Consider the following 27,933-nt stretch of genomic DNA (forward strand, 5'->3'; position numbering starts at 1 on the left):
TAAACCATCTGACAAACCTGAAAGTTGGAATGAGACAAAAACACTGAATTTGTAGATGGATGTTTATTGACAAACAACCATACTGGCTTCAGTCAGTACACGTGTTAAGTCTACTTATGTACATGTACAGTAGTAAGCATTGATGGAATCATTCCAGTTTCCAAACAGTCCATTGGAAAAGTCCTTTAACTGGTAAACTGCTCCAGCGCTGAAGGAACGGTTGTTTCCAGTTTTGCCTGACTTGCTCCACACTTTCAGAGTGCATCGGCTGCCCACAACCAGAGATGAAACCTTGTTAGCCCATCCGCTTGGCATGTAGGGGAAGTCATCTCCAGTTATGGCATCAAGGTAGGCACCTCCACATGACTGGTCAAAGTACATGTTGCTGTGTTCAAACATGCGGACACAGAGCTTCTCCCCCGCGTCATTCACCAGGTTGGATGCCGAGGGGCACTGAGCCAAGAGAACCTCGAAGAACAGAGGCAGCAGGAGCACTGAACAGAGCAGCTTCATGGTGATAGCTGGTATGAGTCATGTAGACCCCCAATCCGCTCAGGTATTTATATTTTTAGGATTCCTTTGGGAAGCCGACCAAGGCTGCACTGGCATTGAGGTGGTCAATATGCTGACTCAGGTGACAAACTCCATGATAATATCTGAGACTATAAATATATGCAGTGTAGGTCAAGGTACACTCAGGTGTGACAATTCCCACCATCTGTTTTTCTAGGAGTTTAGATGCTGCCTCTTGTGTTTGAGAATCTCAGTGGGAGTTAAGGTAAAGTCCTTGTCACACACATCACAGTGATAGTTCTTGTGTAGAGAAGACAGTGAAGAGGGCTTCATTCCTGGTTCTTCAGTCTCTGTAGGAGAAACATATTAATACCGTTAACACTTTCCATTATAATGTACTGTTCATGTATACATTGCCAAGTCTAATAATATAAAAGGTAATAACATACATCTGTTCTGTTCATATGTCTTTAGAATTACAGTGTGGCTAGAGGAAACTGTCACCACTTAGTCAAAAGTATGTGCCCAGTGCTGATTATACACTATGGCAGAGGTGTACAAGAGCCAATACGACCAGTCAGGATGTCCACAGCTTTCGAGTAGCCAGGTAGCATGAAGTTACATAACCGCAAAATAAAGTCTCTGGTTCTGTCCAGTGCTGCTGGAAGGACTGAGGTAACCGACGATTAACCCTTTCGCAGCCAAGCCCTCCAGAACATTTTGCAAATCAGCTGGCCACACCATTTTTGAATTTTTTCCCATTGATTTGATTTTCAACTGCTGCGTTGCTAGCGTTTGTAAAAGATCCCCCAAAACATATATTTTCTAAAAGCACAGGCCCGGTAGAATAAAAAGATGGTGCTACAAAATTTGTAGGCCCTGCAAGAATTGCGCAAATGTTTCTCAAATTAATATTAAACCGATAAAAATACAAAATTAAATTGATAAAGCACACTAAAATCAGTATCAGCGCGCAAAAAAAACATTTTCTGACTAAAATCGAAAAGATAAAACTGTATTTAATTAATAAATAACAAAATATTTGCAAATTTGAAATTGTGCCTTTTTGCAAAAAGGTAAAAAATATGAAGGTACGCAAAACTGTAAATAAGCAACTTATGTTAAAAATAGTTTTTACGCTGTGTTTGTGTTGTGATAAAATGATACAGGCGTATATTTAATTGCAACACAAGGTATCACAACGCATGGCAATGCGTCACAAAGCTTTGCCATGCGCTGCCACAGTTAATTTAATGTTTTTTTTTAAAGAAAAAAAATAAATAATAAAAATCATGCACTGCGATGCGTTCTAACAAAAGGACCACAAAGGTGTCACCAGGATTCCCCATGTATATGTGCATTCTTTAATAATAGCAATCTCTCAGATGTCATTTAGCATTGAGATGGACACAGCAATTGCAAAGAACTGCACATCTCACTGAGAGGTGTAAGATATCAGGATGTGATTCAACGAATCTGTGAAACATATTGAAACTGTGAAGTCTGAAAAAGTGTGAACTTACCAGTTTTTTCTTCCTCTGTACAGCTGTTCTGATGTGCCATGCGCTCTAAAGGTGTGAATGGCATGTACAGGCCACAGCGAGGACAGGTCCAGAATGTGCGCAAACAGTCACTGTACAAATCAGCATCACTCTGAATGGAATAAAACAAGCACTGTATTTGTCATATACTGAAAACTTCATGATACAGAATACTTACACAATCACTAAAACTCAGAAGCGGCTACATAAAAAGCTTTCATAGTATTTACAGACAAAGTGTGAGAAAGCTATCATGGCATAACAGGGAAGCAAGAGACAGAATAATGGGCATTGTTCTGCAGGAGTCCAAGACATTCATGGGTTGCAGTGTCATGGAGTAAGTAAGGTATATAGGTGGGTGAAATGACATCCTGCCTATCAGTGGTGTCACAAGGGGGGTACGGCCTGCACCTGGGTGACATCATTGGGAAGTGACACCAAAATGACTGAGTCATTTTGGTGTCACCCCCTCTAAAAAGTTGGGCACTCGGCCATGGACCGAAAGCCCGACAGTGTCAGGAGAGAGGAGGGGACCTGGCGGCATACCTTCGGCCGGGTGAACGTCCCCTCCCCTCTCTGCCGGTGTCCATCACTAAGAAGGCCGCCGGCAGGCATCAATTAGATGGCACCCGGCCTCGGGACGCCCCTGCTGCCCATTAATCCTAGAGATGAATGCTGACAACTTTCATTTGTAGCTGCCATTAGCTTAAGAGCTTAAGGCCCCATTCATGAAGGCACACATGTTAAAAAGCAAATTTAAGGCCTGGAGATTACTTATTCTGTATTTCCTAAAAAGCAGAGACCATATAGGATAAAATGGTGGCCATTGCAATTTATGTTGCATGATATTATCGCAACTGTTTATCAAACCCAGATTTTCAGTAAGATATACAATTAAGTTAATTTTAGTGCACATAAATACACTATATTACCCAATTTTTGGTAATATATAAAAGATGAGACTGTTCTGAGTAAATAGATACCAAACATACCAAGCTTCAAAATTGCATGCACCCATGAAATGGCAAAAAGTTATGATACCCAAAATAGTCTATAGGCGCTGCTTTAAAAGCTTTTAGTGGACATAATTTTAGAGTTAACTATTAATAATGGCCCTACAACTATTGCTCTCATTTTGACACACAAGGCGATACCTAACATGCGTGGCACAATTGTCGTTGTCAGGTTCATTCTGCAGGGAGGAGATCAGTGATCAAATGTTCACTGGTTATTTCCCCTCTCTCAGCCGATACCTGCCATGCCAGTCGCAGGCCAGCAGAAAGGACAGCAGAGCCGGGGATAAATGGCTGGGGGGGTCGGACAGGGGTTTTGCACATTTGGCAGCCCAAATGTAAGGAATGTCCTTGCTGCTATAGCAGCCAGAAGTCTGCTTACGGGGCCCACTGCCATTGGCATATGGCATACGTCGGTGGCATTGAAAAAAGGTAAAATAATTATATCTTAACTAACAGTGAAAGAGCTTTTAAAACATAAACACACTTTAAAACAAGCCATCACTGACCTCTGTAGCTGCATTTGCTGTTAAGTAATTACTTCTCTAAAATCCTCACAGATCACAACAAAGACCCTAAAGTTGGGGTTCAGTTGGTTTCTAACAGCTTATAAAACACCTGCTGTGTGTTTACTTTGGGAGGGCTGGCTGGATGCCAAGATTTTGCTGCACCAGAAAGGGGAAATTAGCTTAGATTTCAGTACCTCTGTTGTGAACTTTGAAGATTAATTCTTCACAATGCCTATTGCTATAGGTGAATGAGGGCTTGTTTTCAAGCAGTTTTACTGCTTGCTAAGAATATGTAAATGCTTTATTTTGTCTGGGCACAGATTCACTTTAAGAGCACCCGTGGGTATCTGTGAGCCTAAGAACTCACTCAGCCCTTCAATGCTACCTTGACAGTCCTCCTGACCTGTGAAAAAGTAAGCAGATTTTCCTAATTAATAAATGGCAAAACAGACTTTAAATGATGACCTTAGAATAAAATCAGAACTTCCAACAGCTCTGCATTTAGTAAGAGAGATAACATAGGAAGGAAGCAACAAATCCTTGAATATCAGTATTCCGACTTACCCTCAAACAGTTATAAGTCAGGAAGTTGGTCACACTGTATCCACCTTTCACATTATCAGGTTTCAGATCCTCATCGCTGAACACACCCTTCAAGCTGATGGTATCGATGACTGTCTGAGGACCCACGTAAAGGTTATGCATTTCTAAACCTGCCAGGCGCCTCATACTGTACTTTACCTATCAGGGAATGTAAACACAAAATGATCAGAGAAAGAGCATGAGACGTAAAGGTTTTCTTCACAGCCTCAGGGCATAGAGACAGGGTGCCATACTGCCATAGAATCTTTGAACTTGGCACTTTTGCTGTGCAATGCTAGGTGCTTTGTTTAAAGTGTAGTATTAGAACCCCTGCCAGGTTTAACTGCTATTCAGGGGTCTGTTAGAGAGATTTTTCCATCACTTCTTGCCCCGTTGACAGCAGTTTCACCAGAGTGAGGATAACTCACAAAGCTGTCGAATAGAGGAGATGATCCTGATTGGCGGTATTTTATTTTTGTTATGTTTAGGTAGCAAGCAACAAGTGCGGAGGGGGTCTGAAGTGTGCAGTGAAATGTATCACACTTGAATATGAATTTATCACACCAGAGAAACTAACCCAAACCTAACCCATTACATAATTCTAACTCTCAATTAAAACCTACTGCTAAAATTGAACCAGACTCCCTAATATGATAAAGTAACCCTAACCCAACCTCTGAGGCTAACCGTAACCTACCCCTTCAACATTGAAATGTAGTATAAAAAGGAGTATCCCTAACTCTTAAGTTTAACTTTAGGCCATGTCACACCACCACTAGAAAACGCAGGAAAGACACATAGCTGCTTTGTATCTGTCACTCCCTTGTGAGCTTCAATAGCAAGACGTCACACGGTCCCTGCTGAAAATGCAGCAAAACCTGAGTCTCCGGCGAGCAGACACCGCTTCACTCCTCCATGCAAGCAGCTAAGTGCTTTTACTTCCTGCTCTCTCCCCAAAGCGATCCTGCCAATGTGGAGTTGTCACCAGCAACAGGATGGCCAGTGTGACATGACCCTTAGCCTGGGCCTACAACTTGGGCCTTAAAGAACAACTCCCAGAAAATGTATTAACCCTTGCAGTAAAGCTACTATCACACAAGGGTTAACTGCTCTGCTGCAGGCATGGTATGTCCGTGGATATCCTCACATCCTATACACTATGTATAGATGTGATGAGACCTTAGACCGCTGCAGCGGAGGGGGAAGAGATGCTGGAAGGACTGGTTGAGAGCAAGCTGGGTTGGAGTAATGGGTGAGTATAACAGAACTCTTTTTTTTTTTGAAGATGCTTTTTGTTATTTTATCAAATTAGCAAAAAGTTACAAAACAGGTCCCATAAAAAAGGAAAACCCGGGCAACATACCCAGTGACATAAAACACAAGAAAAAAAGAAAAAAAAAAACTAAGAAAAAGATCATAATGAGTTCACGTAACAGAACTCTTAAGCTGAACCTATCCCGAATCCTAAAACTTAAATCCAGGCATACAGTATAAAAGACACAATTAATGCATATACTCAATATACTAATAAATGCATTTTTTTTACTACAACCAGCATAAATACTTGATGTTACCCACCTGCAATATCCTTTACAGCAGCTCTTAGACTGGGACAGGGAGCGACAGGACAGGGGGTCAGTCAGATGTGCTGCATGCAAATATGCTGATGTGGAATAGGAGGATATGAGGAGAGAGCAGAGAGATGACCTCATCGGCCTGCAGCTGCTGCTATTTTACTGTCTGGTCAGCAGGCAGGGGGGTGTAGAGAAGACACCAGTGTATTATAGATGTACACTGTATTTATAGTTTACAACTGTAATAAAGAAACTGCTGTGATCTGTCCATATGAGATTTGTGGCAGGGCTGTGTACGGCTTACCAACGGTTTGACAGAATTACAAAACCATTGGCAGGTAAAACAGCTTCCTTATATGTATTTTATCTGTGTAGTTAGCGGTTTGCCTGGAATTCAGCTTAATCTGAAACCTAATTCTCAAACCCTAAACCTGAAATCTGACCATTATCCGTTGTACTATCATGCCAATACCCATAATCCATTTAACATTAGTACTGAATCTTGGCCGCTAATATGAGATGGAAAGTTCTACACCAAATACAAGTGTTCCCCACTATAGAGAACAGTGTAAAGTTGCATAATGGTAAACAATGCATCGTAGGGACTTCTGCTGTGCAAGGTATGGAGAGGAAAGTGCAACATAAGATGATCTCAAAACATAAGAAGCATGTATGATTAAATAACATAAAATATGCCAGTATAGAAAATCAGTGCTGAATTCTAATTTAAAAAATAACGGAGAAAGATTTTTTTTTTTTACTAATGGTAAGCGGAATTTTACTCTAAAAAGCAGAAGAATTAGGAAGTGGCCAAGGGCAGGGTTCATTCTGCGGTAGTGCTACTTCAGAGCAGCAGAGGAAGGAATTAATGAATAAAGTGTAAATCTGTCCTTTCAACTCTGCAATAATCATTGCTCCTGTTTAACATTGCCTTACTGTACGATAGAATTAATAAATGCCCCCCCTCCTTCACTGCACCGTAAATTTAGGATCTCTCATGATAAAAGGTTCGCTAGCTGCTCTGTGGTGCAGCTGTCAGAAGACTGCTCTTTATTGCAAGTTTGTAGTTGCCTCTCCTAGTTTACAGGCAGCTGAGAAACTCATTCAGTAAGATGGATGGGAAATTACCTCACAGTAAGCACCATGCGATGGGTGTAACAAAATTTCTTACAACAGTATCAAGAGACTATTTTAGCCAAAAACAAGGGAACCAAGTACGACTGCTCATCATGAAGAATCAGTAGTAAGAGATTTGTCCACCTTTATCTGAATCAGACTGGAGAAAAAGCAAACAATTGTTGATCAATTGCAGAGATTTCCCTATGTGTTCAAAAAAACCTTTGAAAAAGCACGGCCAGATGATCAATAGCAAACACTGACATATATGGCCACCCTAGCACCTGAATACATCTGATAGCACCACTTGACCTACCTCTGAGCGCACATAGTCAACCAGACGTTGCCCTAAGCCATCAATCTCTCGCCTCCGCCGACGCTTGTCATCCTCATCAAGATCGCGTCTGTTCGATTTTTCCAGCCTGGAGCGCAATACCTTTTCCCAGGCCAGCCGCACTTTTACAGCCTCAGAAATCAGTTGCAGAGCACCTTCAGGATCTTTCATGTTCATCTCTATCCATCCATCACATACAATACGGCAGCAGTCAGTGTTGGTGTCCAAGGAACGGGCCAGGAGTAGAAGACCCTACCACAGAGACAATGATGAAACAATGACAGCTGTATCCGATTGTTACTGGGTTTCTGCACTCACTACACTAACACTTCTACTAAATAACTCCAATCTCCTCAGGCAGACAATAAGGCAGCAGATGGCTGTGATCCCTTAAGCTGGCCATACACTTTACAACCATCGCACGACTTTTGTCTTGCGATGGTTGTAAAGTAATTAAAAGCTTGTACGATCTGCTCATCTTGGACAGGTAAATCGTACTTGCGATCATCGCAAGCCCGCCCATACGGTGATCCCGCGATCGTACGATTCTCGGCAGGGTGTTCAAGCGTGCTCGGGAGACAAAAGACGTGCGGCCGTACAGTAGAAACGGTTGCACGCCTGCCATACACCTGCCGATTATCATACGATCGCGGGATAACCGTACGATAATCGGCAGGTGTATGGGCACCTTTAGACAGTGCGCTGCTGTTAATCAAAGATTTGGAATGTTTATAAAAGAAAACCAGTAAAGTTCTCTGTTCACATTATGACTAATCGGAAACTCACCTGCAGAGCTGGCAATCTCACACAATTCACCAAGTAAGGTTTGTTGGTCTCTAGAAGTGACACAAATCCTACAATCTGGTGCTTAGTGCTCAGCCCCCGACTCCTTGAATCTGTAGACAAAAACATGAGATTGGTTAAAACATTAACCATTGTGACTGCGGTAAATTAACATTTTTACAATACAATGGAAGACAGGAATCGCCAGCACTCCAAGTAACCAACGTTTCGGGGCCACGCAGGGTCCCTTCATCATTTTTACAATGCATTCTTTATTTTATACAGAATTTAGATCATAGAGAAAATATCTTGCGTTTACAAAGTTGAATATCTGTACATAATTATATAAAATATTATAATAATTGTCCTAGCTGAATAGACCATGGGGGCAGCTAGTGTAGAATAGCAAAATAAATATAAAAGGACACAAAAAACACAATCAGAATGGTCATATATAATATGGTTTACCTATTATATACAAATAACACTTCCTATAAAAGTAAATGCTTATAGATGTTTGTATCACTACCACCGATATCAGGTCTCCATAAACACACTGAAAGTATGTAGTGATTTTGATTTATTGTTTCATGTTGTTTAATTTGACATATTTCTAAGATCTAGCTGTTAAACACAGTCTAAACATAATGGTTGATTTATATCATCTTGGAAAGTTTTCTTGGTATGTGGTCAGAGGAAGTGGTTAGAGATTGCGATAAGGGTTAATGGTTAATGTCTGTACAAAAAAGTATAATAATAAAGTGCTATTTAGTCTTTTTATAGGCTGCATATTCTGAGGAATAACTTAATAATTTGTCTTTTCCCATTTGGTTATAATGACCTGAAATGATTAGCACCTTGAAGAACACAGTTGAGTTCCATATACATTTAAAGAGGTAATAGGGCACATATATCAAGTTTTATTGCTGTAAAATGCAAAAAGGAAAATGGTGGTGGGCTGCTATTGGTAACAGCATTTTGAATTTTAGAACTTTGGTCACAGCTTATAAAACAGGTCTGAAGAACATCTGTGCCCCAACAGGTGCATTCAGATACACTATATTGCCAAAAGTATTGGGACGTCTGCCTTTACACACACATGAACTTTAATGGCATCCCAGTCTTAGTCCGTAGGGTTCAATATTGAGTTGGCCCACCCTCTGCCGCTATAACAGCTTCAACTCTTCTGGGAAGGCGTACAAGGTTTAGGAGTGTGTCTATGGGAATGTTTGACCATTCTTCCAGAAGCACATTTGTGAGGTCAGGTACTGATGTTGGACAAGAAGGCCTGGCTCGCAGTCTCCGCTCTAATTCCTCCCAAAGGTGTTCTATCGGGTTGAGGTCAGGACTCTGTGCAGGCCAGTCAAGTTCCTCCACCCTAAACTCGCTCATCCATGTCTTTATGGACCTTGCTTTGTGCACTGGTGCGCAGCCATGTTGGAAGGGGCCAACCCCAAACTGTTCCCACAAAGTTGGGAGCACGAAATTGTCCAAAATGTCTTGGTCTGCTGATGCCTCAAGAGTTCCCTTCACTGAACTAAGGGGCCAAGCCCAACCCCTGAAAAACGACCCCACACCATAATTCCCCCCCTCAACCAAACTTTACACTTGGCACAATGCAGTCAGGCAAGTACCGTTCTCCTGGCAACCGCCAAACCCAGACACGGCCATCAGATTGCCAGACAGAGAAGCGTGATTCGTCACTCCAGAGAAGACGTCTCCACTTCTCTAGAGTCTCTAGAGTCCAGTGACGGCGTGCTTTACACCACTGAATCCGATGCTTTGCATTGCACTTGATGTAAGGCTTGGATGCAGCTGCTCGGCCATGGAAACCCATTCCATGAAGCTTTTTGCACACTGTTGATGTGCCAATCTGTAGGCCAAACGAAGTTCAGAGGTATGTAGCTATTGACTCTGCAGGCAGTTGGCGCACTGTGCGCTTCAGCATGTGCTGACCAAGCTCTGTCATTTTACCTGGCCTACCACTTCGTGGCTGAGTTGCTGTTGTTCCCAGTTGCTTCTACTTTGTTATAATACCACTAACAGATGACCGTGGAATATTTAGTAGCAAGGAAATTTCACGGAACACCTGAATCTAATGATTTGGAGGGGTATCCCAATACTTTTGGCATTATAATGCATCTACACCAGGCTCATCTAACACTGAAGAGACAATGACATAAAGACTATACTGTTCTTTTTTTTTAAAGTTAAATACATGTGGTGTACTACATTGCAAAGACATGAGAAAAAAAAAGGTATCTGCATTATGTTACTTTGACCTACAATGTATTACTTTGGCTTTCATTTCCTTGAATATACACACTTTTGATCACTTTAGATACTGAAGGCTGATATAGTCCTCTGCCGTTACATCCTTTGAATGTACTGTTAAATTTATGGGGTATGTGTGATGAGAAAGTGAGACCTGAGACACTGAGTGTTCCATACACAAGATCTTTTTCCGTCCTTCTCTCTACTCACTTCCTCATATTTTAGTCTTCAGGACTTCTCATTTTCCTCTCCCTTGCTCTAAAATTCACTTCAGCACTTACTGACTTCTTAAGTAAACAGCTCTTAAAGTGGACCTGAACTCTAAAAGTGAAGATTTGCTATGTTCTTCTAAAAACATTACTAATGCCTACACAGTGCCCTAAAAAAAATCTACCTTTTGTCTTCTGAATCTACCTTTTGTTTGAATTATTCCTAAACAATAGAAAGTGCATATCCTGGCATGTGAGGTGTCTAGGCACGATTGTGTCTACAGCTTTTACATAGTATTTGAGGTTGAATAAAAAGGCAGAAGTCCACCAAGTCCAACCTATTGCAATAGCTGTATATCTACAGTTTGGCATCTAAGACACCGCTGCCTCTAACTACTACTTTCAGGAGATTTAGAGTGAGATTTGGTCATGTCATTACTGTTCGCCTTGCTGGTGGCTCTGACATGAGAAACCAAAGCCCTGTCTTAAACAAGATAGCTACTGCCACACAGAAAAACAGTGCAGAGCAAGGCATGGCAGGTCAATAAGGAGGGAAAGATTAGTTGTAAGGAGACACACAGGCACTACTGGTGACCAGTCCTTTGCTCTCTGTCTGCCTTTTTTTGCCACAGCTTCCAGAGTTCAGTTCCTCTTTAAGACCAGCATATCATTTGGACTAATAGTTTCTTCACCTTCTAGCATTACCTAATATATAACTTCCTTGTTCTCTTACCTTCCCTCTGTTTGATCGTCAAGATTGTGACCCTCTTTGCTAATGTATCTATGCTTGAGGTTTTTTCACCACAAAGTCACCACCAGCCCTGTATAAAAAAGCCCATCCATACTTACCTTTTTGGCAGCCTGTGTCTTGAAACACCACCACTTGGTGGCTCCCTGGCCCCTGCAGGTATTTAACCCTTCCAGGTATGATGAATACCTTTCTCCCCACTGCACACATTAGTTCCTCCCACTGGCCTAAAATTCCTGTATTGATGGATGAGCCATTGCAAGAAACCTCTGCTTGCGACCAGAGAAGAAAAAATATTCACACACCCAACAGTGTGGAATTCTTGCAGTGGCCAAGGGGCAGTGAGGCAGCAGTGTTTCAAGACTCTGGCTGCCAGACAAGCATAGATGGGCTTCTTTTACGGGGCTGGCATTTTTTTGTAGTGACAGGGACACTTTAACATAAAGCACAGACAGCAGCACAAAAAATTGACCTGCTCCATTGAAGGAGGCCTTTTGTCAAGCATGGAACTAATAATGACTCTTCTTGCTGGAGCTAATAATCTAGTTATTTTTGGGGCCAAAGACTAACTATCTCATCTCACTTTTATGTCCATGAATAACAAAGTTTTTTCTATTCTCCTTATTCCCTATTTAGCCATATTGTCTGTATGTTTTTCTCTTAATTCATAGTAATTAGGTTGTTTATTATTTTTATTAACATTTATATTTGTTTTCAACAGAGAGCTGTAGCAAACTATAGGAGATGAAGGAGCTGCACTAAAAAGAAATACCATTCACAGCGGCTTCTTCTTGGTCCTCATCTACTTGAAGAAGCTCTGGGTTACTGGAGAAGACAGATGTTGGGTGGAGGACAATCCCCTGCTTGCTTCTAGTGTGGAAGACCTACAGACAAAGAGAGTAAGGACAGATACCTCTAAAGTGGCAAAAGGGAGCTTAAGTTGCCAAAAACTTGATTTCTACTTTAGTAAAAATGTGGGGATGGATTAAAGCTCCTGTCAGGTTTTTACTGCTTTTCGGTGATCTCTCCTCACTGCCTGTCCTGCTGGCAATTGTTTCACCAGGCAGGAAGTGAGGGAAAATCTGTAACAGAGACATAGACAGAAATAAAAATGCTTTCCTAGCCTTCTCCTATTCTACTAAAGAAAAGCCTTTTTATTTCAGTATGTGTTCCTTTTGGAGAGTTCCCCTCACTTCCTGTCTGGTAAAACATTGTCAGCAGGACAGGAAATAAGAGTAAATCTCTTTAATGGAGCCCCAGGTAGCAGTAAAAAAAAAACCTGCCAGGGATTTGAACGCTTCCCTACTCTATCCAAAACTAAAAGGAAAGTTTTGGCTGGGCATTTATTTTAATTGTAAAATTACAATACCAATCACCTGGTCTGAATCCTTTCTGCAGCTGTTGAAACCGTCAGGCAGCGCCAGTTGCGGGTACAGTCCATGGCACACAATAAGCTTGAGCAAGGACAGTTGTTTGCTTGTTAGGTCCTCTCCAGCACCAGATAGTTCCCGCAGCTCGTTCACATTGTGTCTTAATTTAAACTTCACATCCTGCCAAAAGATATCAAATTGCCAATGTCAACAAGAAACAACGTGAAACCCTCACAGATAAAGCAAGCTGGAACATTAGGGAGGTAATGTATTATCATTCGCATTAATGTGAACTCTCTTGATAGGTGACAACGTAACTCCACTAATCAAGCATGGGAAAATGATTGACAGGCCTTGCTGGGGTGACAGCTACGTTAATCACTTGCCTGGATATCTACAGAATCTTTTCCTGCTTTACTGGATTTTCTGTCCTCATCACTGGAGGTTCCCTGGTCCTCATCTTGCAGTCTAAGCACTTTGCGTTTGCGTTTCTCTGTGTGCTCATGTTCCCTCTTAAGCTGATGAAGCTCCTTGCGTTCCTTGTGCTGCCTCTGACGGCTGTAGCGGTCAACTATTCGGGTTTCACTCTCTTGAAGCATTCCATGGTCCTTTAGTAACCCCTGAAGTGAGAAATCAACCCAAGCGATATATTACTTCAGGAAATCCAATGAAACTCACAAAAACAGTCACAGTGGATCAGATGACAATGATTTTCAAGGGACAACCTGCAGATAGTTCAAGTTACAGCTTACATGCAGGCATCAGACATCTTAAAAATTATGAAAAAAAAACAATCCTCCAAAATAGAGTACCTGATCGTGTTATACTGACATCATGTTAGGCTATATTAAAGCGAACCTTGCACCTAAAGAGCAAGGACTACTTTTTAAATATGCACTCCTCTCCCCTTGCAGAAAAGCTGAATACAAAAAAAAGAAACAACTTTAGGGGGGAAAAAAATTAGACAATATACTTACCCTTGTCCCGGCTTTCACCAGAGGGTGATGTCTCCAGCAAGATCTGCGGAATGTAGAGTTAACCAAATCTCGCTGAGAAGGTGTTCCCAACACTGTGAGAGATTTGAGGTGCTCCCTAATCCCTAGGTTCTTGTTGGCAGGATGATGACATCACCCCCTAAACTTTGGAAGCCAGAGAAAGGGTATGTATGATATGGAGGCTCCCGGCAGACACAGCCCCACTGTGCTGCGGCGGGGAAGCCCCAGCTTAAGTTCACCCCCGCTCCTATGGGACACAAACCCTCTTCTCCCTCGTCTCTAGCTGCAGTGTACTGCGACACCGCAGCAGCTCCTCTGCCCTTCTGCCTCCCTCCCGGCACCACATCGTTCAACACCAAGGACGATCCACCTCCGCCTCAGGCAGAACGACCACACGAGCCGCCACCAGCCGACCGACCAACACCAGGAACTTCAGCCCTACACCCTCCAGCTCCTGCCACCAGAATCATCCGCCAGGACTCCTGTGATAGCAGCCACCAGCCAGAGGATCACCCCTCGACCTTCAGGGCACAACGTTGACCGCACCTTCGTCGTTGACTTCCTGCCTTCACTTACTCAACGGTGAGTTTCAGAATTTATTTCCTCTCGTGCTCACCCATCTACCTCAACTCCTTGCTGTTCTACCCCTGTGTTTCCATCTGCTCCACCCGGGTCCATCCCAATATCCCCCAGCAAGAAAGGATCCGATCCCACCGCACACCATCGCTCCACTCCACATTGATTTATCAAAGCAAGCGCTCACCCAGCCACAGGTGAGTTAAATACTTTAGCACCAACCTTGTTCCCACCACAGAGATTGCTCTAGGTAGTGGCGCTTCAGTCTCCAATTTTGTTTCTTGCAGTACACACGTCGGACACCCTGGTCCGAACATAACGGAAGCCGCACACCAGCACAAGATTCCCCAAAAACTTTCCATAATTTTTCACGGTTCCATTCGCAACCTCCGGTTGTTTTCTCCCCCCCTTGATGAGCTCTGTACACGGGGCAATTCTCTCAATGTTTCATGATATGGAACCTTTTTCTACCCCTGCAGGTATTTTTAAACTTTTAAATCAGCATTTCAGTGGGAAGGCACATTTAAAAAGTGGACCTTTTATGAAGGTCTGCTTTCTTAGAGAAAAGAAGCAATGAGAAAAAAAAAAATAGAATAACCCGCTGAAACTAATCAAACAAAGCTGTTTAAATTAACTCTTCACTGATTAAAAGGTAAGAGCTGATAAGTTGCTAGGATATATACATAACACATATTGCTCTATGAACTGTCTCATTACATAAACCTGTTTGTCTCTCCCTTCACCAATCAACAATGAGACAACAACATGACAAAGGGAAAAACCTACCTTAAACTGGCGCCGCAGGTTTGTCATCTCATACAACCTTTGCTCTTCCAGCCCTCGCCTTCGGCACCACTTCCTAGAGTTACTACCACGACTTGACTTGAGCTGGTGCAAAACATTAAAAATCATCTACAGTAAATTCCTATGTCGGTTTTAGATATCAGAGATACGAATATTTAGGCTAAACTGGGTCATGCAATTTAAAGTAGCATGAATAGGTGATGCAGAGAAAACTCTTCAAAGACACAAAATTGTATTAAACTACGCTAAGAAAATGCTAAACAAAGTTCCACCTTCAATAACTATTGACTACTACCTGGTTCACTTACTCATCTCTACTGCTGGCCATACATTTGCTTTCCATCAGTAATCAGTTAACAAAATATTGCATGGTTGTATGATTGGTCTACAGAAAAAATTGTCATTTACAGTTTTAATCAACTCAATCATTGAAATTGCAGCAGAAATCAATTACATCGACCTGAATACCAGCAAAAAAAGGCGTGAATGTTTTTGTGGTGTTTCACAGCCAAACACCACAAAAACATTCACGCCTTGCATGTGTTCGCCATAGAACACATACCCATCCAACTAACACCTTCAGAGCGCTTCAGACGCCTATGTAATAGAGAAATATATCGGATATACAAATTGAACAGCTTAGCACCCACTGGACTCAATGAAGATTTGGAGATACAAACCATCCTCTAAAATTCAACCCAAAACACACACAGAAGTTGCCCCCTTTTAAATGTACAATCCACTCTCAAATAAAACAAGTCGAATGCCATAAATAGATTGACAAAAAGAAATATGAACAAATATATAAGAAATTGTCTCTACATAAAGCCCTTCTACCTTGCGCTCACTGTTTTTAAAGTTTTTTAACCTCCTAAAAAAGTTTGTTTTTTTACATTCAAATAGATCCTTTTATCCAATATACATTTTCCAAACATATACTTTGTATAAAGAAGATAGTATCAAGTTATCCTATTGCCTCTAGTAACGTTTTACTTGTCTAGGATAATAATAGGTTCCTTTCTTCTAATCCTTCCATCTCACGGATCATGCTTTTATTAAACATTTCAGACCGTAAACATACACACATAAGATGCTCCTTATACTAGTGGCTTTAAAGCCGTCGATCAGCAGCCTTGAGCAACCTTTCAGGCGGGACTGACCAATTACATCTACTCACAATCGATAACCACACCCACCTGTCATTTTTTAAAACCGCTGCTTTTCCCGCCCGCTCCAGTGAACCACTTCTGGCTTGACAAAGAGGTTTAGAGCCTCGAAACGCGTAGCCAAATCTTTCACTCCACGGACCGCAGTGTCCATCAGCCTTGAGCCCACTCCTAAGATACTTTCAGAACAATCGCTGACCCATTGCGATACCGCTATACAGCGGCACTTCTGTTCCCGTTCAGCCGACGAGTGGCAGCCTGGCCAGCTGAGCTCTCATTGCACCTGACGGTGAGTGTCACGTCAAAAAGCACCGTTTACTTTACCTTAACGGACCCCCCAGTCACATCAACCACCGACGAACATCAATGGACTGATCAAGAACCATGTAACCGTTCTTCATATCCACACAGACCAGCCACAGATGCCGCTCAGCGATCCATGCCGACAATCAGCTCCTACTCCTCAACGGCAAGACTCCATCTCGTCCGTCCAAAAGTGAGTTCTCAATTACAATTACTCCAAAGTTTTTAACTGTCCAACAATAAGAATCCCAGGGTTGCAGCGCTTCTTTCCACCTTTTTCTATATTTGCCCACAGGGTTCCTCTCCCTGACTAAGCTGCTCACTCACCCTAACCTGTTCTTACATATCAATTTTCCTTATCACATTTCACACCAGTTGTGCGCTCGCCATTTCCATCGTTTTTTATCACCATGCTGAGTGTTTACTTTGATGCTGAAATATTTGTCAGTCAAAAAAAGATGGAAAACAGTGTTTTCATCTCTTATTTAATATAGGCTTAAAGCTCACCACACCGGTTACAATCTAATTGTACAATTTCCTAAATGTACTGAAAACTATGTAGCGCAAAGGCCTGCCTGATTGGTCAGATTAGACAGGTCTTCATATTACATAGTTATGGTAAATCTAAAGCTGATTGTACAAAGATTGTATGGTCAGATTATAACGTGTGTGCTGACCTCTTTGGCTGATCACACATAATAAAATCTGATTGTACAATGTCCTTTAGAATGATCACCGATCAAATCTTTCATCAAAAAACTGCATAAACCCTAAATGTTATAACATTCTATAGTGTATGATATATTGCACTCAGTCACCTGGAGCCATTCATTGAAGACATTGAGCAGAGTGAATGGGTCGCCATGGTCACTCTCTAACGGTTTCCTGGCTGTGGCGCATTCTGGGTTGTTGGTGGCATTTCGTAGGAATGGAGACTGTACGCTTAGGGCAGCTGCTATAGTCAGGACCGGTTCCACAAGGCTGAAAAGTGATCCCAGGATAAGCATCTTTCCTGCAGTACAATGTCAGGTAATATGTAACATGTTAGCGCAAGGCTGATATTCAAACTTCAGTAACCCCTTAAGAACCAAATGACATCAATCAAAAGCAGTCAGGCCAAGGAAAGATCATTGCTGAATGAATTATATGATCTACTGAACTTTTCACATTAATATTTTGCGTAAGGCGGAACTCCGGGAATTATCTTTTATGGGAACTTATTTTGGCCTAGCTTGGCTCAATGTATGCGTCTATGTCTAATCCCTGGAGGGCTGCTGGGATGCTGAAAATCTCTGTAGTAGACCTACTACATACAGTGGTAGCCAGACTTTTCTGGCTGCAGTTCTAGCTGCTTTCTCAGTGTGCACTGAGCGCAAGGCATTGCTTGCCCAGCACCACTGTCATTCAGAGAATGCCTTTTATTTTTTTCAGTGACTATATGACATTCTCCGATTGGACAAGATGGAGAGTAGGGGCTAATGATATCATGATCTACCCTTCGTCCAATCAAAAAATGCCTTTATCCATTGAAAAGAAAAAAAACCAAGGCATTCTTGCTCAGCAATGCTGATTGGCAGCGGTGCTGAGCAAGCAACTCCCTGTGCTCAGTGTGTGCAGAGAGGAAGCCATAGCAGCCTCAGCCCAAGGAGACCAGCCATTACTGTATGTAGTGCGGAACACTACAGTGATTTTAGGCATCCCTAGTGGCCCTCCAGAGATCAGATATGGATGCTTACACAATGAGCCAAGCTGGACCAATGTAAGTTCCCATAAAATTTAATTCCTGGAATTCCACTGTAAGAAACCTTTATGTAGGGTAAGATTTTAGATTCCCAATAAACCCAAAGAAATTGTTAAAATAAATGCCATTATTACCAATAACTACATCCACAGGAAGCTTTGCCAGCAGGTTACCGATCGGTGTGAGCTTCTCAGTAGCATCCAATGCTCCTTGGTCTCTCAAGTACAGAATGGCCGTCTCTATACTAGACATAGGAGGCTGCTCAATAAATGGGAAAACACGGGGATCTCCCAGGTCCATACTCTTCATCTAAAGATTTCACAAAGAAGATGTGTAACACGTTAGAACTTTGACCGACTAAATACACAGATAAAACACGTAAAAGAACAGCTTCAACATTTAACACTTGTCATGTCATGGGCATTAGGTCACTGCTGGGGGTATTTGTGAGTTTTAGGAGCAGAGGTAACTGATAATAGGAGCATAATGGATATCCAGAGCAGAGAAGAAACATAAGTCTTAGGCCCACGAACAGAGAGGACATAGACCAACATAAAGGTCAGGGAACAGTCCAGACAAAGCAAGGGCTAAGCTGCCAATGATCTGTGCAGATGGAGCATGGCTTAGATTGCAACTCCAGGATCAGCGACAACAAAGCAGGGAATGGTTGTGGTGATCAGTGAACCAGATCAAGAACCAGACACCAACCACCAGACACTAGGAACCAACCACAACCAGCTAGCCATTCACATTTAGTTTTTTCTTATTCAGCCCTGCGGCCTGAACAGGAGAAATTAAATCGATTCCCTTATCCGCGCTTAACAGTGTGAATGGAGGAAACTCCCTGCTGGCTATTGTATTCGGTAGCTGGCAGGACCTGCAACCATCCGCTTGGACCATACATCTCAATAAGTCAGGTTTTTAGGAATTGAACCAGATTTGGGACAAATACAAGATGCAGGCTCTCTTGATCCACCAAGTCCTGCCAAACAATATGTTTGCATACTGTAAAGAAAATTACAACACTTTTCAGAGACTTAATTCTGCAGAACCTGTCTAAATACCTCCCCTCCTGCTCTTAGCTTTGACAACTAGCCTTCCCACTGTAAGTTAGATTTCAACATTCAGCTGGTTAGCGGTCATTAAAAATAATATCAGATTTTAGTTTATTATACTATGTGAATTTCAAAGATGACAGATTTTAAAGTTGAACTCAAGGCAGGCTAAATATGTCATTAAAAAGTATGATGTGAACCGTTTTACCTGCTAAACCATTTGCGGTTCTGTTCAGCCAATCTTACAATGCTGGCACCCCAAATAGAAAATATAGCCCCTTATGGTCCCTTTCCAGAGCCAAAGCTAAGCCATATAGCTTGGAAAAGGACTGTTGATTGGAAAATAAAAAGAAGCAGCAACCTCCTACAGGCTTCTTGTTGCTCTACCCTCCTATCAGCATGTGAACACTGTAACACAGAGTACTAAACAGAGTTGGGCTATGCAGGGATTTTATATATTTTATAGATTGGCCTAAAATGCTCTTCAATATCTATCACTAGCTCATTAATGACATACTGAATATACCAACAGATACCTGAAGTGTAAGAGCATCCAAGGCCACGCGCTGGATCTCCGGCACAGGGTATGATGCAAACGCATCGTAATCTGACTCTGCATACAGACGATAACACACACCAGGACCGGTTCTGCCTGCTCGTCCTTTCCTCTGTTCAGCACTGGCACGGCTGATCCAGAACTCCTGCAGCCGCTGCATCTTAGCCTTGGGATCAAAACTCATCTCCTTCACTTTCCCTGCAATAACAAAAGCACCACATGTATCCCAAAAGATAACAAATGAAGAAAAAAGTCCAGATATCAAATTAGGAAAGGCATGGTTTGATAAAAAGCATTCTGACACAGAAGCAATCCCAAAGTAGCACAAATAAAGCTTAATACATACTCATCATAATACAGATCATCCAGCAATGCAACCATACTTTCTGAAAGCAATTCGGGAGGACGATCAATATTGGATAAAAACGTGTAAGAGTTACTTGGCATAAAAAGCAAATATTAGAAGGAATATCTCCTCAGCTGTGATGATGTAATTGGCTATTAGGTTGGTTGCATAGCCAATCAGGGTAACCACAGCACATGCAAATACCAGCAGAACCAAGACTAGTAAACCCAAAAAACTAAAATTAATATACTGCAGTTTAACAGTCCTTATATGTTTTCTTTTTTTCACACAGCTTTTTTCCCCTCTAGTTTCACCTGGTGATTGTGCCAGTAATACTAGAGTGACAATACACACTCTCCACACTGTATCTATAGAGAAGCAGTGTTTTCACTCTTGGACAGGACTACCAAACTCCTCCCCCTTTCTGCATAACATGGGAGGGAGAACGTTTTGTAATCTACAAAGATAGCTGGGAACAATATAATTGAGAGCAGTGCAGCAGAGGTAGAGTGCACAGGAAGTGATCACCTTACAAGATGTAGAAAACATTTTTCAATGGTATATTTAACAGTCCAAAAAGAAAGGTTCAGTGTTTGGGTTTACAAATACTTCAAGCCTCTTATTATTTTGCACTCTTGTAATAAACACAGATACATGTGCAGGATATCCTTGATCCACCAGACCAGAATTTCTTCAGTGTGCTCAGATAAGATTTGAAAATGAGAGAGAGAAGCTGATTGGTTGCAGTGCTCCAGTTTTGATAAATTCCCCCCAATGAAATTCCAAGGAATAGACTGCTCCACACAGGCTCAAATACCCAATATGAAAATTAAAAAAACCCACCCCTACCTATCACATTTACCTGATCACTACTTACCTGAGTCTAGAACAAATCTCACTCCATCTATGGTAACAGAGGTCTCAGCAATATTAGTGGAGATTATACATTTTCTGACCCCTGGCGGAACCAAGTCAAAAACCTGTGAGTAGGATAAATACAAGAGCAAATCATTAACAATGATACTGTTATAACTTCTGATCTATGGAGAATTCAGCAAACCCCAGATATAGGAAATAAACACATTTAAAGTATATGTGAATACAAGGCCTGGCAAATAGGGATGGTCAAGTGCATGCAATAACACAACAGAAACTGCCTCTATTAACTTAAAAAGTGCTATAAATACTTTTTTTTTTTTAAAGCTATGTATCAGCGGTCCTATGACCACAATGTGCCTGGAATTGACTGTGGGAACCAAGGGTAATGGCTGGAGGTACTGGTGCTCTCCGAAGTGCTGACTGTGAGAGTCACTGTCAATGACATACCGTAGTCTCATAATGATATGGTGAAAACACTACACCGGGATATGCAATCTGTGGTCAGTGCTGCTAAGGGTAAGAACCTGGCTTGGTCATCAGGTGTTTTTTTTACTATGTTTCAAGTCAAATCAAATACAAAGCATGTAAGAATTAAAATGTATTGAGGGAGCAAACAACAGTGTTTCAGCTCTAGGTTGTACATACATTTTGGGGTCTATTTATAAATATTTTCACACAGGATTCACACATTTTCGAAACGATTTCATTGTAGAAGTTTCAATCCTGGGTGTAAGTTGTGTGAAAAAAAAAAAAAATAGACCCCTTTGAGTTATAATTGCAAGCTCTGCATACATGCTCCAATGTGCTGCATGCTCAAATGTTGCATTACAAGTAATAACCAAATCTGCCGCGGATCTGCCACAACAGCCAGAAGCACAGAGTTCCGGGTGGCGCAGTCTACTTTGCTATGGTTAGCTCTAATGCTAAAGATACATTTTAATTTGCTTGACCCTTTATCATATACTAACATTTTTAAACATCATAATAAAGTAAATGTATACTGGTTGTGCATATTTTCTCTACCTAATATGGGCAAGCCAGTCCGGGAAATATTGTATACTATTATTAGTGTTTCGTCCCAGCAGGTGTACCCAGTCTCATTTTTGCAGAGAAAAGCCCATTGCGTATACAACTCACTAGGTCTAGATGAGTGAGTGAGAGCAGTGACTCCCCATCATCAGAAGGTTCAGCCATAAGCATGAATCAGACAAATGAAGTCTCAAAGCAAGCTATGTCTGCTGTCTTTTTGGCTAACTCATAAAGCAATGCAAATCCTTTGTCATGTGATCAATATGTATTTGTAAAATGAGGAAGGGGGCATGGCCACAGAAATGCATTAGCCTTTTTTGAGCCACATATCCCCTAGGGCTGGTGCCGACATGCCGGGGATGAAGTTGTAAATGTAGGCATGCAGCGTGGGTCCTCTTTGCATTAGATAATAAGCTCTATGGGATTTTGTTTTACTTTGCGAGTACCTGTCTTTTATTAAATAGCCTAAAGCAATATTTATAATTCACGAGGAAGAGGTGCCAAGTCCTGTTGTGTTCACACATGATAAAGATTTCCCTATCTCGGATGTTGGTCAAGTTCTCCTCCGTGTACACCTGCTGTTTACAGTTAGAAGGGTGAAAACTCGTTTGTAGGTGGATGGTGCTGGAAGTAGTGGATATGTCAGGGCAGAGAGCCGTGACAGGATCGAGAAGGGAGCGAACGCCGGTATGTGTTCGCTCACTTCCCGATCTACTGAGCCGACCTGTGACAGTCTCATTGTCACAGGTCGGCTAGAACTATGAGGATGAGTGAAAAGCACTCACCTCATAGTTCTCCTTTAAAAATAAATGTATAAATAATAACCATGTATAAATAACCACCTGCCCCTAAACCTAATACTAAACGCTTTAGTCTGACTGCATTAAAAAAAGGAAGAGACTGGGCATTGAAATAGTCTCACCTTATCTTGCTCTGCAATGGACAAAGTGCTGTGCAGTGGAAGCACAATCCAACGTTGGGTGTGGGTGGCATAGACCTGTATTGCTTCTTGCACTGTGCTAATCTCAGTCACCCCACTCAGAAAAATAAGAAGGTCACCACGTTCATCTACTGGGTATTTGTGATCGATGCCTTGCAGAACACGAAGATAAGGCCTGGGGTCCAGTTTCTCTGACTTTGATACGGCTTCTTCCTGAGGGATTGGCTGATAAATGACCTAAAAGAGAAATTCTGGTAAAAATGAACTGTGAACCTATTGGGATAATTTAGCAGAAGAACCAATCAACCAACTACCTGTATAGGGAAAAGTCTTCCTGGAACCTGTAGAACTGGAGCCTGGTCAAAATATTCAGAGAAGAGTTTAATGTTTATTGTGGCCGACATTAGAATGACCTTCAGGTCAGGCCTCAAGGGAAGTAGCTGACGCAAGACTCCCAGCAAAAAGTCACTATGCAAATGTCTCTCATGAACTTCATCGACAATAAGAACCTGGTATTGAGGGATGTCGGAATCTCTCTGGATTTGACGCAGTAATAGACCCTCTGTGAGAAACACAATCTTTGTGGCTGGAGAACGGCTGCTCTCAAAGCGGATTTGGAACCCAACCTAACAGACACGGGTCAAGAAAAGTAATTTTTAGCAGTAAGTTAAAACTGAGCATAAGGGAAATCCAAAAGACACAAATTAATTCATTTCATTATATTTTCACATGAAAGCAGTATAGTTACCTGAATTTCATTTGGTATCAGCCACTTGCCGTCCCTTGCACTGCATAACTCACGGTGGGAGAGGGAGAAGCAGCACAAGAAGCCAATCAGTTGTGCTGCAGTGCTCATGTGCTAACAAGGGACAGCAGAGTGACAGTGAGGTGAGCTCATCAATCTGCTACTCCCCCTTTCTTTGGCAAGTCACTGGCTGGTGGAGGGACAAGACCTGTAGCTGTTACTTACTAACTGCAGCAGAGAGAAAAAACATGCCCTGCCCTGCCAGACAGAGCTGTGCTACATGGCAGAGATGTGGAAATACCCAGACTGGATGAACAGATATAAGCATCCTTTGGCAAGTAAAACAGGTCCCTTGCATGTTTTTTTTTATCTGGGCATTAGCTGTTTGCCTGGAATTTGCAATACAATTCTGCATTTGATAGATTATCGAGTTCCTTTAAAAACAGAATCTCACCTTTGATCCATACTGGTTAAGGCTCTCAAATCCAACTCGTTTTGCTAATGAAATACAGGCAATCCTACGAGGCTGAGTACATGCAATGTGTCCAAACCCAGCTGCCAGTAGGTATTGAGGTACCTGGGTAGACTTTCCACATCCAGTGTCTCCTGCCACCACCACAACTTGGTGGTCCCTCAACATCTGCACAATTTTATCTTTGTACTGAAAGATAGGCAAACTTGACCTCTCTTTCCGGAGCTTGGTTAACTTCCCAAAACTCTGTTTCTGGTTAAAGCCCAAGTAGTGAAGGATGGCTTTCTTAAATTCAATCAGTTTCTCCTTGGGTATATCTTCATAGTCTCTGGATTTATGACCTTTCTTCTGGTGACCATGAAGAGCTTTCTCAGCATCTCTGCTCAGAATAATGGACATGTTAATTCGATATCTTGGATCATATTCCTTCGGAAGGTCATCAAGTTTATTCTTATGCCCTTTTAGCTCTCCCTCATCGCCTCTTCTAGTGTTTTGTTTCTGAAGACTTTGAAATCGCTGAAAACGTTCGAAAAACACCCAAAACTCTTTGCTTTCTTCTGAGTTAGATTTGATGTAACTACGCTCATCAAAGAACAGATCTTCCATACGTCTACGTGTTCGAGGACTGCTCCAGTCCCAATGACTACTACTTTCCTCCCTTTCCATGGTACAGATTAATGGATCTAGAATTTAAAATAACAAAAAGGACTTAATACAAACAAGAAAATAACTTCAAATAAAAATGACTTGGCCTAAATTCTTAATAATGTAACAACGTATTGAAATTCACTACCTTGTGCTGTTTGCAAATACCTGTTATCCTTCAACAAAATGTTTGTGTATACTTTGATTTTAGGGCCAGGCTGTACATAGATCCTCAACTTCAGCCCCACACATTGTTATTCAACTTGCCAGACTCTACTGAAGTTTTTGCATTCCACATTTCACCAAAGAAACTAGAAGCAGACTGGTGGATCAGCCCTTAGAGTCTTCTTATAACTGACACAACATCCATCAGAGTACCGACCCTTTAAAAATGATCTCATGCTGTTATCATTTCAATTTCTTATTCTGAGGTTTTCTCTTGTTGTTGTCAATGGAGCTGGCTCCTACATAAAATCCTGCCAACTCTTGGATTGGACAGACTGGCTCCTAAACTGCATATCAATTTGTCCACCCGTCTAAAATATTCCATGATACTGGTATTATGCGGGATGCATTAAAGGAGAACTATGGGGTTAGGGCTTTTCCCCATAGTTCTCCTTAGAGTAACGGGAGGACACAAACTAGCATCGCCCCGTCACCCTAGGCTCAGTATACCGCAAGCTGTAGCTCGCGGTATACTGAGACGCCGCAGCTGAAGCGGATCCCGATGATTATGTCTGGATCTGCCCAGCTGCGTGAGTGACAGCTGGCTCTGCCTATCTAGAGGCAGAGCCAGCTGTACCCGCCCCCTCCCCCATCCGTTCCGCCAGTCAGGGCTGGGGGATCGGAGCGGGGGGAATACAGCCCCTCCCCTGTCACGGCAGAGAGCCGTGACAGGATCGAGAGGTGAGCGAACGCCGGTATGTGTTCGCTCACCTCCCGATCTACTGAGCCGACCTGTGACAGTCTCATTGTCACAGGTCGGCTAGAACTATGAGGTGAGTGAAAAGCACTCACCTCATAGTTCTCCTTTAAGCATAAAAAACTACCAATATGTAGTATACGGCTCCAATCAAGAGATTGTTTTTCCTCTTGCATACCATGTGGATGTGTACATGGCACCTATATCATATACGCTTTACACTTATGACACAGACTTCTGCTTCTCTTGTTACCTCTACCCTTCTTTCTTGCTGCTTTTCCTGCCTTTTGTTGTATATTGTTTACAAAACTTGAAAAGTAATGGGACCAATGCTTTAGAGTTAATTCCTGTTATCTGCATTGAAATTACGTACTTTCAATAGAAATGTATTGCTGAGTATTTGCAATGTTTTTGTATGGATATTCCTGTGTCATAAGATAAAGAGATAACAAAAACAAAAAAAACTTCCAATAAACCAATTGGCTAAATAAAAAAATATTATGACAGATTGTTATGGGACTGTATGCCTCTAGCTTTACTAATGTGTCAGAACTATTGAGGCTAAAAGAATTGGACAATAAGGCTTGTACGTGTTCTTCTACATATTATAAGATGGCATCCTGAAAGCCATTTTGAACTAACAGATCTAAATGGAACTTAAGTTTGAGTTTCAATAGTTCTGACAAATGTATATGTTATAGAATATATAATCATGTTTTTGACACCTCTAAAACAGTCCCCAGAATTTCCTGACACTGTTCAGATTTCTGTTGCCTTGGTAGCAGATCTCTCTCTGTATTTTTCCTAAATCCAATCCAATTCTCCTCTCCTTTGTTTGGAAAAAAACCAAAACACATCTATCGAGTTTAGTCAAAGGATAAAAATGAAATTAAACACCTTGCTTTCTCAGAAGCCCTAACCCAACATTATTCCAGATCAAGGAAAAATAAATTCCTTCTGTACCCTAAAGGCAAGCAGATGCTCCCTGGATCAACACTCTACAATGTTATCTCTTATAAATAATAGTGAATTACATTTGGACATTTAGGAACACATCCAGTCTGTTTTAAAGAAGAACTCCATCATTTATTTATTTTTTATTAACCCTTGCAGTGAGGCTACTTCCACACTGCAAGGGTTAAGTGCTTGTTTGTGTCTTTTAGGTGCTAAAATAACAAATATATACTCATCCAAAACTCTGGACAGCTGTCACGACACTCCCTCCAGCCTGTCTCCTCATCCACAGCAGCATTGTAATCTCTCAGCATCCTGACGTCTGTACACTGTGTATAGAATGTGATGATTTACGGGAGCTTAGACCACTGCAGAGGACACGGGAGAACATGCAAACTCCATGTAGATGGATATGAGCCTAAGACCCTGGTGCTGCAAGGCAGAAGCACAAACCACTGAGCCACTGCACTATAATGTATTCCACACCATCACTGAGATCTACCGGCTCATTCTCAAAGTTTCCCTGCACACATGATTCTAAAATGGCTGGTACAGCTTCAATGTAGGAGCTCATCAGTAAAGTTTTAGAACAGAATAATATAGGATACAAGTGATATTGCATGGCAGCCCAGGTGTTCTCTGTCCTGTTTTTATAGGAAGTTAGAGAATATGTGTATGGAACACCGAGAATAATATAGGATACAAGTGATATTGCATGGCAGCCCAGGTGTTCTCTGTCCTGTTTTTATAGGAAGTTAGAGAATATGTGTATGGAACACCGAGAATAATATAGGATACAAGTGATATTGCATGGCAGCCCAGGTGTTCTCTGTCCTGTTTTTATAGGAAGTTAGAGAATATGTGTATGGAACACCGAGAATAATATAGGATACAAGTGATATTGCATGGCAGCCCAGGTGTTCTCTGTCCTGTTTTTATAGGAAGTTAGAGAATATGTGTATGGAACACCGAGAATAATATAGGATACAAGTGATATTGCATGGCAGCCCAGGTGTTCTCTGTCCTGTTTTTATAGGAAGTTAGAGAATATGTGTATGGAACACCGAGAATAATATAGGATACAAGTGATATTGCATGGCAGCCCAGGTGTTCTCTGTCCTGTCTTTGTAGGAAATTAGAGAATATGTGTATGTAACACCGAGGACATAAGAACAAGCGGTACACAAAACCAAGGAACAGCAGTGATCCAGCAGTACATTTACCTGTTCACATGGAGGT

General features: G+C 41.8%; 1 protein-coding gene and 1 pseudogene across 1 annotated transcript; both read right to left on the minus strand.

Moving 5' to 3' along the window:
- Positions 1-93: 93 nt before the first annotated feature.
- LOC108792259 lies at positions 94-564 on the minus strand (annotated as a pseudogene).
- DHX34 (DExH-box helicase 34) lies at positions 562-27,933 on the minus strand. The gene is made up of 18 exons (XM_018562995.1): positions 27,918-27,933; positions 24,156-24,856; positions 23,271-23,582; positions 22,939-23,193; positions 20,986-21,088; positions 19,743-19,960; positions 18,286-18,460; positions 17,229-17,422; positions 14,924-15,025; positions 12,953-13,186; positions 12,573-12,746; positions 11,976-12,080; positions 10,424-10,434; positions 7,969-8,080; positions 7,165-7,434; positions 4,141-4,317; positions 2,037-2,166; positions 562-854 (listed from the first exon to the last, which is right to left on the minus strand). The coding sequence occupies exons 2-18, from the start codon at positions 24,837-24,839 to the stop codon at positions 727-729; spliced, it is 3,384 nt and encodes a 1,127-aa protein (XP_018418497.1). The 5' UTR covers positions 24,840-24,856; positions 27,918-27,933; the 3' UTR covers positions 562-726.

Source organism: Nanorana parkeri, unplaced genomic scaffold (assembly GCF_000935625.1).
Source record: "Nanorana parkeri isolate BGI_ZX_2015 unplaced genomic scaffold, ASM93562v1 scaffold620, whole genome shotgun sequence".
Taxonomy (NCBI): domain Eukaryota; kingdom Metazoa; phylum Chordata; class Amphibia; order Anura; family Dicroglossidae; genus Nanorana; species Nanorana parkeri.